General features: G+C 50.5%; 1 protein-coding gene across 3 annotated transcripts in view; it reads right to left on the bottom strand.

The window, feature by feature from the left end:
- The window catches only part of LOC121448395 (GDH/6PGL endoplasmic bifunctional protein), a 29,528-nt gene extending 18,299 nt beyond the window's left edge, over positions 1 to 11,229 (bottom strand). For 2 of the 3 annotated variants that reach the window (XM_041652380.1, XM_041652378.1), the window contains exon 1: positions 5,461 to 5,568. In XM_041652380.1, coding sequence (XP_041508314.1) covers positions 5,461 to 5,507 — 47 coding nt within the window. In that variant the 5' untranslated portion in view covers positions 5,508 to 5,568. Of the gene's footprint in view, positions 1 to 5,460; positions 5,569 to 10,968 lie in introns of those variants that run through there. The other variant, XM_041652379.1, reaches the window with a different exon arrangement.
- Between the last annotated feature and the right edge of the window lie 5,166 nt (positions 11,230 to 16,395).

The raw sequence follows: 16,395 nt of genomic DNA, 5'->3' as shown, positions 1-16,395 counted from the left end.
CTTACTTTGTAGCCCAGGCTGGCCTCACACTCATGGCAATCCCCCTGCCTCAGTCTCTGAAGTGCTGGGATTACAGCCATGCACCTGCTTTTATCTGGTCCTAGTCTTCCTTCCTCATCTCTCTGGGGACCCGCCGCCATGATGGCTCTAGTGACACCCAAGGAAGACAAAGGTTCAATAACAGTGTCTGTGCCAGCATCCACTTTCCTCCGCTCAAAGGGCCTGAGCAGCTCCAGCCTTCCTCTCCTGCTCACCCTGGATCTCTGCTAGTTCTCAAACACCAGACGGACTACAGGGCATTCCATTTTTCTCTGCTTCCCAATTCCTGTCCTTGGCACCTGAGCCTTTCTTTCTCCACTGGCAACAGCTCTGCCCCGGGGGAAGGAAAAGCTGCAAGGTCAGTGCAGGAGAAATCTGAAGCCCAGAGAACAGCCTGGAGAAGGAGGAGGCGCCAGCTGGCAAGCGGCTCGCCAAACTCCTGATCCGGTCCTGGGAGCCAGGGCTCGGGATGTGCTGGTACAGAGAGAAGCTGGGGAGTCTTGCAGGGGCTGGCAGGTGGGGGAGCCCAAGGCCGCCTCTCTGAGGACAATGGGAATGGATGGCACCTGAACCACACTGCCTTCTGACCCTCAACGACACCGGTTTCCTCTGACGGGTGTGTTCTGGACCTAATGCCCAGGTAAACCAGTCTTCTCTCTGGCATTCCAGAACTCCTGAAGCAGCAACACTGGGAATTACGACAGCATGTTTGCAGAGTGGTTACTAAAACACCTACACAACTACTCTTCCTGAAAGCAGACTTATGTGTTGCTTAGTTTTTTAACTTTCAGGGGTGTTATATGTGTTACTTGGTTTTTTAACTTTCTTTTTATCTATTCTTTGTGTCTTTCACATCATGCCTCCCAATCCCACCCATCTCCCACCCAACCCTCCAGAATAAAACAAAATAAAATTTAAGAGAAAAAAGGAAAAGAAGGTGAGAAAGGGAAAATCTTGACCTGGAAGCTGCGGTGTGGCACGGCAGTCAAGCAGTAAATCCTTTATCCACACATTTTTACACGCAGGCGTTCATCGCAAAGGATCATTGGTCTGATTCAAGGCCCCTGGTTTGTGCTATACCATCAATGCTGGGCCCTCTCTGGAACTCTTCCTGGATATCCTGTTGCTACCACCGACCCCATCCCCACTCCTCACTCCTGTCCATCAGATCACAGAGAGGGTGGATGTTGGGGTGGGCCAACACAGAACCCTGGCTCTGGGCCTGGGTAGTTGCAGGGTTGGTCAGCCCACCAGCTCCCCTCTGTCCTCACCACCAGGGTGAGCTCTCCTGCAGTGCCCTGGCCAGTTCACCCCCCGCTGAGGGGATAAGTAAGGGGCGGGGCCATTTCTCTGGCTTTTGCATCTTCAGGGTCAGTTCTTCCACACCTAACCTTCCAGGACAGCTCTACTGTTGCCCAGGTGAGATGTGGGGGCCACTCTCCCGAGTGCTACAGCTGGTGAAGGGCAGGGACAGCTCCCCCACTCTTAGGACCTCGGGGCATGCTCTTCCAAGTGCCTCAGGCTTTGATGGGGGTGCTGCTGCCACAAGACAGATGAGTACTGGGGACAGCTCCCCCATGCTCACAACTAGGGGCTGGCTCACCCACATGTCCACCAATATGGTCAGCTCTACTGTGCTGCCCAGGCGAGGTGCAGAGCCTGCTCTCTCGAATGTTACAGCTGTTGGAGGCAGGGACATGTATCCTGCTCTTCTGACCTCAGGTGTTGATGGGGAGGGGGCGTGTTACTTATTTTTACTATGACCCTGTTTTTTAACCTTAACAGCATAGCTCAAGCTGTAGTGTGTGCTTGAGTTCCCTGGGGAACTGTTTAAGATGCAGATTCTGATGGAGAGGCCAAAGCTGCCAGGTTCCAGAACACTGAGCACAAGAGGCATCTACATCCAAACAGACAAGCCTGAGAGTCCACTGGGTGGCGAAGAGCACTAGTTGCTTCCAGAGTTAGATCCCCACCACCCACAAGGCAGGTCACAACTCTAACTCCAGTCCCAGGGGATCCAATGCCCTTTCTAGCCTCTGCAGACACAAGGCAGGCACATGGTGCATGTGAAACACCCATACACACAAAAGGAAAAAATAAAATACGCACACGCCTGGCCTCCTATTCTCATCACACGTCAGAGATGCTCGAGCTCCACCTGAGACGCTTTAGTTGACATAAATGGCTTTGACTAGGTCCTGTGTTGACTGTGGAAGCCAACATGAACTGGGTGAGCCAGCTGTACGGCCTCAGCCACTGGTTCTGACATGATTCTCATACTACAGTTGAGGAGACTAGGAGGAATGAATTACGAACCATAAAGCTCACGCTACCACGCTAACCCTCTTTCTTAGTCAATCACGGCATGGAGGTCCCAAGCACTGGCCTTCACCCTCCTAGCCGCAGGACCCTCGGAAACAACTTAATCCATTTTGGTCCTGACTTCTTCACCTATAAAACATGGCGGAAACCAGGCATGATGGATCGTGTCTACGGTCCTAGTCCTTTGAGCAGGAGAGTCAAAAGTTCAAGGCCAGCTTGGGCTACAGATGGGAGTTTGAGGTCAGTCTGAACTACTTAGAGAGACCCTGTCTCAAAAGTAAGAGTGGGAAAGGGCTGAAGAACTCAGTCGGTGACAGAGCATCTGTCTATCGGGAGTGAGGCCTGGGTTCATGACAGATTCTGCTGACCTGAAGGGGGGGGGGGGGTTAGAAAGACTGACAGAGATGCGATGTGACCCAAAGCAAAGCAAAGCAAAACAAAAACATGCACAGCCATGACCTGGGCACCTGCCTGTCATCCCAACAGTCAGAAGACCAAGGCCTTCTGAATTACCAAATTACTAAAAGTTCAAGGCAGCCTAGGCTACATAGTAAGACTCTCTCCAAACCAAAGCTGAACAATATAACACACACACACACCCACACACACACACACACACAATCTCTCGCTCCTTCCTTCACCCTCTTTCTCTCACTCACCCACCCCCCAGGTGGATGAGATGGCTCAGCGGGTAAAGGCACTTGCTGCTGAGAAGCATGATGACCCAATTGCCCCTGGAACCAGCATGGCAGAAAGAGAAATTTCACTCCACGGATTTGTTTTCTGACCTCCCCCCACACATCCAAGCCATGGCAAGTATATGCATGTGCATATGTGTAACACACACTAAAGAGTAATAAAAAGTCTTTTAAAAATGATACTAGCCAGGCGGTGGTGGTGCACACCTTTAATCCTTGCACTCAGAAGCAGAGGCAGGGGGATCTTTGTTGAGTTCAAGGCCAGCCTGGTCTACAAAGCAAAAGCAAGTTCGGCTGTTACACAAAGAAACCATGTCTTGAAAAACCAGAGAGAGAGAGAGAGAGAATACTAGACAAATGTTAACTAATTAGACCATTAGACCACTTATATAGGCCAGGTATGGCAATGTGCCCCTGTAACCCAGCACCTGGAAGGTGAAATCAGGATGGTCAGAAATGCAAAGCCAGCCTGCAATATAAGTGGTTGGAAACCCTGTCTCAGGGAGAAAAAAAAGGAAAGAAAGTTAATTGACTATAAAGTGACTCCCTGCCCTAGAGCGGCACAGCACTGCTGGGAGATACTGGGCCACTGCCCTCACCTCTAGGCTGCAGAGCCAACCCTGCCAAGCACCCTGCAGAGCAAAGCCTGCTCCAATCTCACAGCCAGCTCAGCCTCTCAGGACAGGACAGTGAGGCCTGGGCTCAGCTCTCCTCCCTGAGGCTGCGCCCGAGGAGGTTTACACAAGCACTCCTCCCTCTGGGCTCTGGGCTCTGCACCGACTGAGAGGAAAGGCCTATGAGATGAACCTGCCAGAGCTGAGCACACGACACTAGAAGTTGGTCACGAGGCAGGACAAAGCCCACTTAGGACTTTGCTTCTCCCTTGCTTTCTTTGTTGTCTAATTAAGCAATCAGTCAGGAAACCATCACTCAACAGGCTGAGAAGCTGGAGGAGAGGACAGAGATGTCAACAGGGACACTGGAAAATGTCGTTCTCAGGCACGTTCTTGCCTTCATCCTAAACAACCACACAACAGTGAAGAAGGCATTTAATCTGCAAAAGCCTCAGCCTCCTCCCCTGGGAAATGAACTAAGTGGGTCCAGGTACTTTACCAGCCCTTGGTCCCATGCTTTGCCAGGGAGGTCCTGCCCTACTATCAAGGAGACGCTACATAGACAGGGAAGTGCTAGGGGAGACCTCTGTAAGGGGTCACAGGGCCAAGAAATATAAATCCAAGTCTACAACCTGGTCTACAGAGTGAGTTCTAGGACAGCCAGGAGAAACAAAACAAAAAGAGTATAGAGCCGGGCGGTGGTGCGCACGCCTTTAATCCCAGCACTCTGGAGGCAGAGGCAGGCGGATCTCTGTGAGTTCGAGGCCAGCCTGGTCTACAAGAGCTAGTTCCAGGACAGGAACCAAAAGCTACGGAGAAACCCTATCTCGAAAAATCAAAAAAAAAAAAAAAAAAAAGAAACAAAAAGAGTATAGAGAAGACAATTTCATATATATATATTTTTTTTATTCAAGAAACAGAACAGGACATGACAACTCACATACAATCTCAGTCCTTGGGAGTCAGGAGGATTGTGAGTTCAGGGTTAGCCTGGGCTACACAGCAACCCCATATCAAAAGAAAGAAAAGTAAGGAAGAAGAGAGAGGGTAGAGGCTGGAGAGATGGCTCAGCAGTTTAGAGCACTTGTTGTTCTTGCAGAGGGTCCGTTCCCAGCACCCACATGATGGCTCACAACCATCCTAAACTCCAGTTCCAGGGAAGCCTACACGAAGCATGCACACGGTGCACATACGGACATGCAGGCAAAGCACTCTACACACAAAATAAAATAAGTAAAAAGGAGGTGGAGTCAGCAAGCAGGAAGACAGGCGGCCTCCTCTGGGCGACAATACATGGCTCTGACTGAGTGTGCACACAGGGATCTGATTCCAACACCCTTGGCTCTCCAAGCCCAACTAAGGGAGGTCATTAGAGCGTCTGCCCATTTAGACAAAGGCCCTGCTCACACTGCAAAAGGCGAAAGGCAGACTTGGCCAGCCATGGTGAACAGGGGCAGTGTCCAGCTCCATCTTCCGTTTACCCTCACACGCAAGGGGGAAAAGGCCAGCCAGCCCACAGCTGTCCCTGCTCAGGCCAGCAGAGAGAGGGAAAATCAGGGGTCATACCTACCTCCATTCCCTTTTCTAGCTCCCACAGATGCCACTGACAGAGCTGACTCCTGGGGATGGAGCTAGAAGAGGGGACGCGCCTCAAATCACAGCCCAGAAAGCTGGACTTTGTAAAAGAAGCGGGAAGGAAACAAGATTTCAAATGAAAGGACACTTAGAGAATTGCCCTTATCAACCAAAGATCCCCTCTAGTTCTGAGGCCCTGACGCCAGACTCACCAAAGCAGGCAAAGACAGAACCTGTGGCATCCAACCTTGATCTGCATTTGGTCCACTGCGGCCAATCTGAGGACCAGGGCTTCCAGATCGAGCTCTTTCCAAAGAGCCCTTTCCCTGGCCTCCTCTGAGGGTAGCTAGAAGCAGTGATGAAACCCAAAGCCCCTTTGGACCGGTCTCCAAGGTTCGATTGCTCAATTTCCGGGTATTTTCACAACTGATTGTCAAGCACAGTTATTACTAAATCTGAGTTTACATTACTGAATAACCAGCTGAATTCTATAAAGAGCAAACAAAGGTCACCACACACTCAGAACAGCGTCTCCTAGCCATGAGACCACTTTTTTGCTATGTGCCCTTGATTGGCTGAGCAGAGGACATCTGTAACGTGGAGATTGGCAAAGATCTTAAATCCGGTTCCCCAGCCCCATCCCTGCCTCCTACACAGCAGCTGTTCGAAGTTGACCAGCCAGTTGCTCTCTGTGCGGCCAAGCCTGTGTGTCCAGTTTGGACCCTCCCACCTCACCTCTAGAGTAATCAACCAACCTACACTCAAATCATCTGATCCCACTAGCTGAATGCTGCCTAGGCTTAACCACATCAGCATCCACCTGGCTTCTTTACCCCAAATCTCCTCTCTTCCTTTTCCTTCCCTCCCCTCCTTTAGCTTTTCCTCCCTCCCCTCCTTCAGGTCTGTGTTTCTTTATTTTGAGACAAGGCATCTCTCTGTACCCCAGGCTGGCCTCAACTCTTATCCTCCAGCCTCATCCTCCGGGGTTACAGGCGTTACCACCACACCTCTCAACCTACTTCAAATGCGGCTTCCACAAGTCCCAGCAAACACACACATGTTCAGATTATAAACCTTAAGAGGTGTCTGGTCTGTTGGAAAATACCAGTATCGACCTTCAAATTATATCTGGGGGCAGCTATAGGCACCTGTCACCAAGACTGATAACCTGAACTCAATTCACAGGCCGGAAGGGGAACTCCAACTCCAGTACTTGCTCTATGACCTCCATGTGTGTACACACATAGGCACACACATGTGTATACAGGAATGCACACACAAACACAATAATAGTCACAGAGGTTTGGAGTACAGTATTTCCCACTGTCCTCGTCTATTCTGCTGGCGCCTCTGCCTGGATTACAACAGAACGCCCTTCCTCCCTCCTATGTCTCCCTCGGGCCCTGCACAATTGAGTCTAGCACAGGGGCCAGCATGACCCTCCCAGCGGTGGTAGGATCATGTCCCCAGGTCTACACATTCTAGCTTCTCACTATCATTTCTTTACCTCTTATACTATTCTGCGCATCCTCCTGCCTCAGAACCTCTGTACTGGCTCTTCTCTCTGTCTGACCTACTTTCCCCGCATGGTGCATTCCTTCTCTAACTTCAGCAAGACCACTTTCTCAGTCAGGATTTCTCAGACAACTCCACAAAATACTAGAACTGCCACCTCCACTTCATGCCTCCTCCCTCCTCCCCACTCTATTCTCTCTGGATCTCTCCTTCCTTCCTTCCTTCCTTCCTTCCTTCTTTTTGTCCTCTCTTCCCTTCCTTTTCTTCCTTCCCAGCTTCCTGTATCCTAGGCTGCCCTCAAACTTGATATATAGTTGGGGATTACCTTGACTTTCCTTGTTTTATTTGATGCGTGTGGGTGTTGTGTGTGATTGTGTGCTACATGCATGCTGGTGCCTGGAGAGGCCAGAACAAGGCTTCAGGTGCCCTGGAATGAAAGTTACAAACAGTTGTGAGCTGCCATGTGAGTGCTGGGAATTGAACCCAGGTCCTCTGGAAGAGCAGACAGTATTCTTAACTGCTGAGCTATCACTCCAGACCCATGGACTTCTGTTCTTCCCTCCTCTATCTCCTGAACGCTAGGATGACAGGAATGAGTCACCATGTTTACTTTTGTGCCATGTTGATATGTTATGTATGCTAGGCAAGCATGCCACCAAATGAGCCACATCCCCAGCCCTATATCTGTAGGATGATGACGTCCAGCCTGAGGCAGGGAGAGGTATGCTCCCTTCAGTGCAGTGTCTCTGGCATCCCAAACAGGGCCAAGCACTCAGCAAGCTCCGTGTGACATTTGCCAATGATCAAATAAATACCATTTGCACAGGATCACTGTAACCTCATGAACAAGGTGCCCAGGACTGAATATTGGCATGGAAACAATGCGTTGTAACGGCCACGTCAGGCGCCGTGCCGCTGCAACCCACCAGCAGCTGCTTCTTGCGTATGACAACACTTGAGTAGTGTGAGCTATTTATGGTGCAAATGCCATCTGCCAAACGCTAGGCGTGGAGCCTGACAAGTGACGAACCCTTGCACTCTTGCTACTGTTCTGTGAGGCAGGTGCTGCCATCAACCATTTCAGAGCAGTGAACTAAGACACGGGAAGGTAAACTATCTTGCTGATGGCCAGACAACCTCAGAGGTGACAGGCCTGGTGGTGGAGCTAACTACCGATGCCACTATAAAGTGTGTGGCTAAAGGCTGGAGGAGGCTCAGCAATTAAGAGCAGTTGCTGTTCTTGCAGAGGACACAGGTTCAGCTCCCAGCACCCACCATGATGGCTTATAACCATCTGTGACTCCAGTTCCAGAGAACTCAGTGACCTCTTTTGACCTCTGCAGGCACCGTACACACGTGGTATTCATACATATATGCAGACAAAAACTCATACCTGGAAATAAAAATAATAAACCTTAAAAAAAGAGAAAAAAGAATTCCCAAACAACGAAATGGCAAATAGCAGCATGGTGTGCCATTACTGGTTTTCCTGACAGTGGCTGCTCACATAAACCAGCTGGCCAGGAACTGCTCTAAGCTGCCACATTACCCTGAACACTAGAGGCCTCTCACTGGTCTCTGCTAAGGCCCCATTCCACTTGCCTAATAGTGACTCAAATGCCCTCCTTCTGATATAGGAAGACATGGAGTCGATATCCAAGTGAACCCGAAGAGCCCTGTGGGCGAAGACACTGATTATACATCTGGAATTGTGTACTGCAGGCCTCTCTGCAGCAGGGTGAGCTGAGGCAATGTCTAACCTGTGTTCTCAACCACAAAACAGAAAAGCAAGTCCGTCACACGCACACACGAAGACGATCCATGTAAGGCACTCTGGCGCCACGCTTGACAAGCTGTAGGCTCTCCCAAAATGCTAGCTTCTGCCACTGAACATGAGCGTCATGAAGGTGGCTCCCACCAAGCCTTGGAAGCGACGAACCACCTTGCCACAGGAAACTTGCAAGGCATGGTTCCATCTGACCACACTGACGAAACGCTGAAGAGCTACAGGGCTGCCATGGCCCCTTCTCAGCTCTTGAGAAGTCTACCACCCAGCCAGAAAAACAGAGTATGACAGCCGGGTGTCGCAGTACCTGTCCACAACCCCGGAACCCAAGAAGCTGAGGGTAAGGGCTGCGAGCTTGAGACCAGCCTGGGATACAAAACAAGACCCTGTTCCCAAAACACACAGCAGGGCTGGAGAGATGACTCGGCAGTTATGAGTACCTGCTGCTCTTGCAGAGGACCTGAATTCAGTTCCCAGCATGTACGTGGCAGCTCACAAACCATCTGTAACTCCAGCCCTCGCCTGGCCTATGGGGTTCAAGGCACACGTGTGGCATACAGATATGGATGGAGATAAAACACCCAACCACACACACAAAATAAATAAATAAGATAAAAACAAAACAAACTGGGGTGGGGGGGGGAGGACGACCTAGAGAATTTGCTCAGCGGTTAATAGCACTTGCTGTTCTGGTAGAAGACTGAGATTCGGTTCCTAGCACTGCAACTCCCTCTTCCGTTCTCCACAGGCATGTGAACATGCACACACGTACACACGCACATACAAATAAAATAAATGAGGCTGGAGAGACGGCTGAGTGGTTAAAAGCTCTTGCAGAGGACTCAGGTTTGATTCCCCACATTCACACGGCCGCTCATAACCACAACTCCAGTTCTAAGAGAGCCCATACCCTCTTTTAGCTGAACACGGCACACACATGGATGGTATGCTTATACACATGCAGGCGAAATACTCATATGCACAAATTTTTAAAAAAAATCTTTTAAAAATAACATATTTGCAAAGGAGTATGAGCTGGGGCTGTAGCCAAAGGTCTGGGGCTTGCCTAGTGCGTACGATGTTGTAGGTGGAAAACAATGGCCCCAGTGGGAAGTGAGGCTGAGGTTGTGCAGCCCTAACCCCTGGCTTACTTCTGGATTACCTTCCCTGCTGTAAAATGGGGATAAACGACCTCATTTTAGTGGCTGGCCAGAAGAAACCGGATCAGGGAACAAAACGTACTTCGTGAGGATATGGTGTAAGGGGTTTTCCTTACTTTACAGCCCAGGACAGCTGCTCCAGGCAGCTCTGGAGCACTGGGCCACTGATAGCCAAAGCAATCGTCCTAGTTCTCCTTTACAGTTTTGTTTTGTTTTGAGAAAAGAGTGTGGCCAGGTAGCCGAGGCTGGCCTGGGCTGGACATTCTTCTGCCTCGGTCTCGGAAATGCTGGGATAATGGATGGGCCCCACCACTCCGGCTTTTCTTTCTCTTTAAAATGGCCCCTGATCTACCCAAACAGCCAATAGTAATCTGTTGCTTTCTGTTAAATCACCTTGTATTTAAAATTTATTGTTGTTGTTAAATACAAAACTCTTTAAAAAATGAGCCGTGCTCAAGTCAAACACAGTATTTTTTTTAAGGTAGGGTCTCACTGTGTGGCTAGCATAGAACGCTAATTGCAGAAAAGGCTACTAGCTTCAATCTCAAAGATCTTCCCACCTCTGCCCCCCTTCCACCAAGTGCTGGGATTAGAGATGTACACTACTATGCCCCTCTTAAACAGCCGCTTTTCTGGGATGTGCTCCCAAAATAAGGATTAGCCTCATCAATTCAAAAGATTCGGCCAGTCATGCATCACGGCAGAGACTATAGGAGTCCTGGTTTTCCAACTGGTTACCTTTCAAGGGCCACGATAGAGGGGTGGACTAGCTACTGTATCAGCCATATGGAATTTTCAGTTTTTACTTCCGGCTAAGCATTCAAGGCTGGGGAAGCCGGCTTTCAGAGGCCCCGTGTCCCTGGAAAAGAATTTGCTGGGTCGGTATGCAGGAAACGCTCACGCGATAGCAGCTGCCAAAGTTTAAGCATTGGGAAATCACCGGCTCGCTTTCTGCGGCACGTTCCGGGAAGCCTAGGGACAAGGGCGCGCTGGGCCCCCAGGGCTGCCGGGGAAGGGGCCTGGCCGCCTCCTACTGGCCCATCACCTAACTGCACCGCATCCCCAGGCCCTGCAGAGGTGGAGTGGGGTGGGGTAGGGTGATGATGCCTTTATTCCGCGGAAGGAGGAGCGTGCGGGTGAAGGTTCGGTGACTCGGGCGAGCACCGTGGGACCGGAGCCATCTCCATGGCCGGCTGGCTAGCCTGCCGTTGGATGCAAGAAGTGCGCAGCGCAGAGCAAGCAGGGGGGGTGCAGCTTACTTCATCTCGCTCCTCCGGGAAGTGGCCCGGGCTGGCTAGTACGACTGGCAGCTGGGGTCAGGGAGTGGGGGGGAACCTGCGACCCCCTGCCCGCGCTTCGTCTTCGGCAGGTGCTCACTTCACTCGGGGCCGCGCTTCGGTCCTCCGAGAGCGCCCGGGCGCGAGGCCAAATTCAACCCAGGTTGCCGCAGTATTTCAGGCTGCGTAGCGACAGGGCCTAGCGGGCAGGCCTCTGGCCACCGCGGCCCCGCGCTGCGGTCACCCGGGCGCCAGGAGCGCGCGCAGTGGGGCCTAGGGCGAAGCGCGCGCGGGAGGCGGAGCCTCGGACCTGGGCACGCCCCCTATCTCGCGGGCGCGGTAGAGGAGGCGGAGCCTCCGAGTGCTTCCTAAAGTCCAGCTGCTACACTTGGGCTCTTTCTTGCCTTGCTTCCGTGGTCCTTTCTGCTATCCGGGTCATACTCTCAATGGCAGGGCTGCCCTGCTGCGCGGGAAAACGCGTGTGCCCCTAAAGTTTTCTAGGGGTGGAGATAGTGGATGTGTTGTTGAGAAAATTCAGAGGATGAGCAGTGTCTCTGACTTGTCGTTTGGAAGCTGGAACATGTTTCCTGCTGTCCCCAGGCCTCATGGTCCCCCACCTGTAGAGTACCCAGAGGAGTGAGTTAAAAAACGCCGGGAGTGTACACCCTTCCCACACCTTCGCCAGCCGGCTGCAGATCTCTGACGCCCCCTAACTGTAAGGGGCTTGGGACTCTCTCTGTGTTCTGATGAGGGTTATCTTGTGCCTGCGAGGCCTTAAGTAAGACAGGAAATAAACAGCGCTTTATGAAGAGTAGCAGCTGTGTAAAAGACATCTCAGCTCTTGGCTCCACCCACCTCCTATCCATTTTGGTGCACTGTTCCCAACCTCGTGCCCATTTCAATGCTAACCCTACAGTGTCCCCGTGATCCTGACGCTGAAGATGAAGCTGCTTCTTCCCTCCGTGAGCCTCAAGCAACTTCGGGCTAACGAAGGCAGGGATGGCACTGCACCAACGGCAGGATGCCCTTGGACCTCTCCTGGATGAGGGTGCCCATCTTTACTTTTGGAGCATCATTGCTCTGTTCCTTCTTCAGAGGTTCCTCCGAGCCACCACACAGGCAGAAAGGCTGCATGGCCACCTCTGAGCCACTGGAAAGCCTCCTGGTGTGAGAGAAAACGCAAACCAGTCTGGTGAAAAGTCACAACCGTTGCTCTCCGTCCGCATAGCACTAGCAGGGGAATTTGGCAGGACCAGAAGGACCAAGTGAGGCCAACAGGCTTGATTTCCATGACTGCCATGGTCTATCTGCCTTACTTATATTCCAGGCCATTGACCACTGTGTCTGGCCTTTTTATGTGGGTGCTAGGCATCCAAACTTGGGTCCTCATACCCGCACAGCAGTCTCTGTACCCACAGACCCATCTACCCTGCGTCTTCTTGTTTGATCTGAACAATTTATTAAATTTCTTCAGAGAATCAATCCATTTATGTCAAAAATCCAATAGTTTAGGTAGAAGACCACTGCCTCCCCAAATCAGCCCTGGGAACCTTGTCTGTGCCTGCCGTGGGATTGGTTCCAGTGCCTTTGCCTGCCTGGAGTTTCTCATCTCTGTGCTAGCAGCTACTACCCACTCCAAACCTTATGGCAAAGGTGTGCTGTCAGTAGGAAGGTGGGGCTGGGGAGGAAAGTGCCTCTGGGGGAAAGGCTTCAAGGCAGATCGCATCAGGTTTATCTTGCCCTGGGTAAGGAAGTCACCAGGGGCTCTGCCTATGGAGCACAGTGGTGGGGACTTTGCTTCCTCATCACAGAGCATACTGGATAAACAGAAGACGGGGGTTAACTCAACCTGCCTTGCAGACACAGAAAGTGAAACCCGGAGAGATGAATGACTCACAGACATGTCTATGGAGTTAGAAATAAAATCACGTTGCAGTTTCTATTTTCAGGCACCGTGCCCCTAGTCGGCTCTACTTGCTGGCTCCTTGCTTCTCACAGGGGAGGGGAGGGAGGGAGGGAACAGGTGTCGTACGTTTTTCAGCCATGGGTAGACATTTTCGTACCCAGATGAGAAACCTCCAAATGACTTGTTATGTTTTAAGATTGGCTCTGTAAAGTAGCATTTATTTCATTCCCTTTTGCTGCCATAATAGGGTACCACATTTAAACAGCATAGAGCTGTCATCTTACCGCTCGCTGGCTTGGGTCTGGCTGGGCTACAGGGCTCAAGGCTCGGGTCCTTTGTAGAGAAGCCATTTTCTTGCTCGGTCTTGCTCCATCCATCCATCATCTTCTGCTCGTGGCACATCTCGGTGCCTTGTGATCTAAGGAGTCCCCAGTTTCCCTCCTGATTTCACTGATGACTGTTCTCAGTTTGAAATTTCTTTGGCCTGGGAACTTTCTTATCTTCAAGGTTTAGATAAAAAATTGAGAATTGAAAATTTCTCTTACTCTATCAGGGTGCAATTTCTGACTCAGCCAGGAAAGGGCATCTGATTTAAGGGTTCGTGATACAAAACTAGAAGGGGGGACACTTGTATAATCCCAAGTTATAATATTTCTCATTTTAGATTTTCCATATTTGGGGGGAGGGGCTGAAACTGTCTATGTAGACCAGGCTGTCCTTGAACTCACAGAGATCTACCAGCCTCTGTCTCCTCAAGTAATGGGATTAAAGCTGTGTGCACCACCATGGTTTATTACTATTATTTATTAGCGTTATGTGCATGGGTGCTTTGCCTGCGTGGTGCCTGTGTTCCACATGCACACCTGGTGCCCTTAGAGGTCAGAAGAGGCCATCACAGCCCCGGAACTGGAGTTACAGATGGTTGGGAGCCACCATACGGAGCTGGGACCCAAACCTGGATTCTCTGCATGAGCGGGCAGTGCCCTTAACCACTGAGCCGTTTCTCTAGTCCCCCAAAAGTATTTTTAAGATTATTTTTACTTATGTGTATGTATATACATGTGTGTACAAGTACCTGAAGAGGCTAGAAGAGGGTACAGGATGCCCTGGAACTGGAGTTATGTATGGGCTGTGCGGGCAACCCAATATGTGTGCTGGTGTCTTAGTTGGGGTCCTTATTGCTGTGAAGAGACACTAGGACCACAGGAACTCTTACAAAGGAAACATTTAATTGGGGCGGCTTGCTTGCAGTTTCAGGGGCTCAGTCCATTATCATCATGGCGGGGAGCACAGCCATGTACAGGCAGATGTGGTGCGGAAGTAGCAGCTGAGAGCCCTACATCTTTCAGGCAACAAGAAGTCGACTGAGGTGCTGGGCAGTATCCTGAGCGTAGGAAACCTCAAAGCCCACCCCCACAGTGACACACTTCCTCCAGCAAAGCCACACCTCCCTGTGAGATTATGGGGGCCTATTACATTCAAACCACCACAGTTGAGACCCAAACTCCAGCCCACTTCAGGAGTGAGCACCAAGCTCCCTTGACCACTAAACCAGTTCTTCAGTTCCCAGTAAATAATGTTTAATTGCATGGGTGTGCTTTGTTTTGTTGATGCCGACATCATTATTAGACAGATATTTGGATTATTTCTGCTTTTTGGCTCTTGAGAACAAGGTAGTTATGAACATGTGTGCATGTCTTAATGTAAACACAGCTTTTGTTTGACTTGGGTGTATACTCGTGGTGGAACGGCAGGGTCACAGGGCAGTTCTGTGTATGACCTTTGAGGACCTGACCCACTGTTTTCCTAAACGGTTTGTACTTTTCCCCAAACCCTGCAATGCACCAAGGCTTGTGCTTGTCTGGATCTGGATTGTAGCCATCCATTCTCGAGGCCACAAAGGGGGGCTACTCGTGCTTGTTTTCATTTTCTCTAGTAGCTCATGATGCTGAAGACCACTGTCTGTCTTACTTTATCATCTGTTTCCTGAGGAAATGTCTAGCTAGATTCTTTGCCCACTTTGGTCTTGTGTGTATCTGTTTGGGTACTTGAGGAGAAGCCAGAGGCTTCAGATCCATGGAGCTAAAGTTACAGGTTGTTGTGAGCCATCTGGTGTGGGTGCCAGGAATGGACCTCGGGTCCTCTGGGAGAGCAGTAGGCAAGCTGAACTGCTGAGCTGTCTCTCCAGCCTGAGGTTTTAAAATGTTCTAAGTACAAATCCCTCGCCAGGTAAGTTATTTGCATTTTTTGTGAGAACTAGGTGTCTTAGTATGCTTTCTTCCGCTGTGACAAAAACTATGACCAAAACAACTTCGGGAAGAGAAGATTTATTTCAGCTTCTATTTCCTAATCCAAGATTAACTCAAAGCAGGAACCTGGAGACAGGAACTGAATCAGAAACCATGAAGGAAAGTCCCTCACTGACTTCTCCATGGCTTGCTCAACCTGCTTTTTTATACAACCCAGGACCATCTGCCCAGAGACAGCACCATCTACAGTGAGCGGGCCCTCCCATACCAACCACTATTCAGGAAAGTGCCCCCGCAGGCTTGCTTATGGGTCAGTCAGATTAACCAGCACAGGGCCTCGACTTCACCACGTAGCTGAGGCTGGCCTCAACTTTACCACATAGCTAAGGCTGGCCTCAACTTCACCATGCAGCTGAGGATGATTCTGAGCTTCTGAACCTCCTGCCTTCATTTCTAGAATACTGGGATTACAGGTGAACACCAGCAGGCTTTGTTTATGAAGACTGGAGACAGAACCCGGGGTCCGTGCACGCTAGGCAAGCGCTTTATTACCTGAGCTGTGTCGCCCCAGCCCCAATTGCAAATGTTCTCCCTCGTTTTGTTAGTCATCTCTTCATTTTCCTGATGGTGTCCTTTAAGACATAAAAGTTTTTAATTCTGATGATGTCCACTTTATCTATTTTTACATTTGCTGTCTTTGCTCTTAGTGTCCTGTCTAAGAAGGCTTACTTAGGCTAACCCGATATTATAAAGAGTGTGTGTGTGTGTGTGTGTGTGTGTGTGTGTGGTATTGTGGAGGAAATCCGGGGCCTCGTGCACACTAAAGCAAGTGTTCTGCCTGCCACGGAGTCACACCACGGAGCCACAGCACAGTGCCACACCACTGAACACACACACTATCGAGCCACGCCACTGACCACACCACAGAGCCACACAGCACAGTCTTGCCAGGGAAATGCGTGCTGCACATTCGGTCCTAGAAGTAAATCTTTCCGGCTCCTGTATTTAGGTTTGTTTGCTGTCTTTGTCTTCTTCATTACTGGGGACAAAACCCCGGATGTTGAGCTTATGACAAGAGCAGTCTACCCCTGAGTTACACCCCTGGCCTGACACACACTTCAGGTCATTTTCGGTTAACGTCTGTGGCATGTGGGTAACTGCCAGTCTCAGGATGCGCACCGTGCACCTTTGAAACATCCGCTCACAGACGGACAACACACGCATGATCAAAATGCCTGTCCCATCCCGTGAGGC

This window comes from Microtus oregoni, unplaced genomic scaffold (assembly GCF_018167655.1).
Source record: "Microtus oregoni isolate MIOR12 unplaced genomic scaffold, Mior012 000005F_ref0000423, whole genome shotgun sequence".
NCBI classification, from domain to species: Eukaryota; Metazoa; Chordata; class Mammalia; order Rodentia; family Cricetidae; genus Microtus; species Microtus oregoni.
This window is presented reverse-complemented; position numbering and strand designations above follow the sequence as displayed.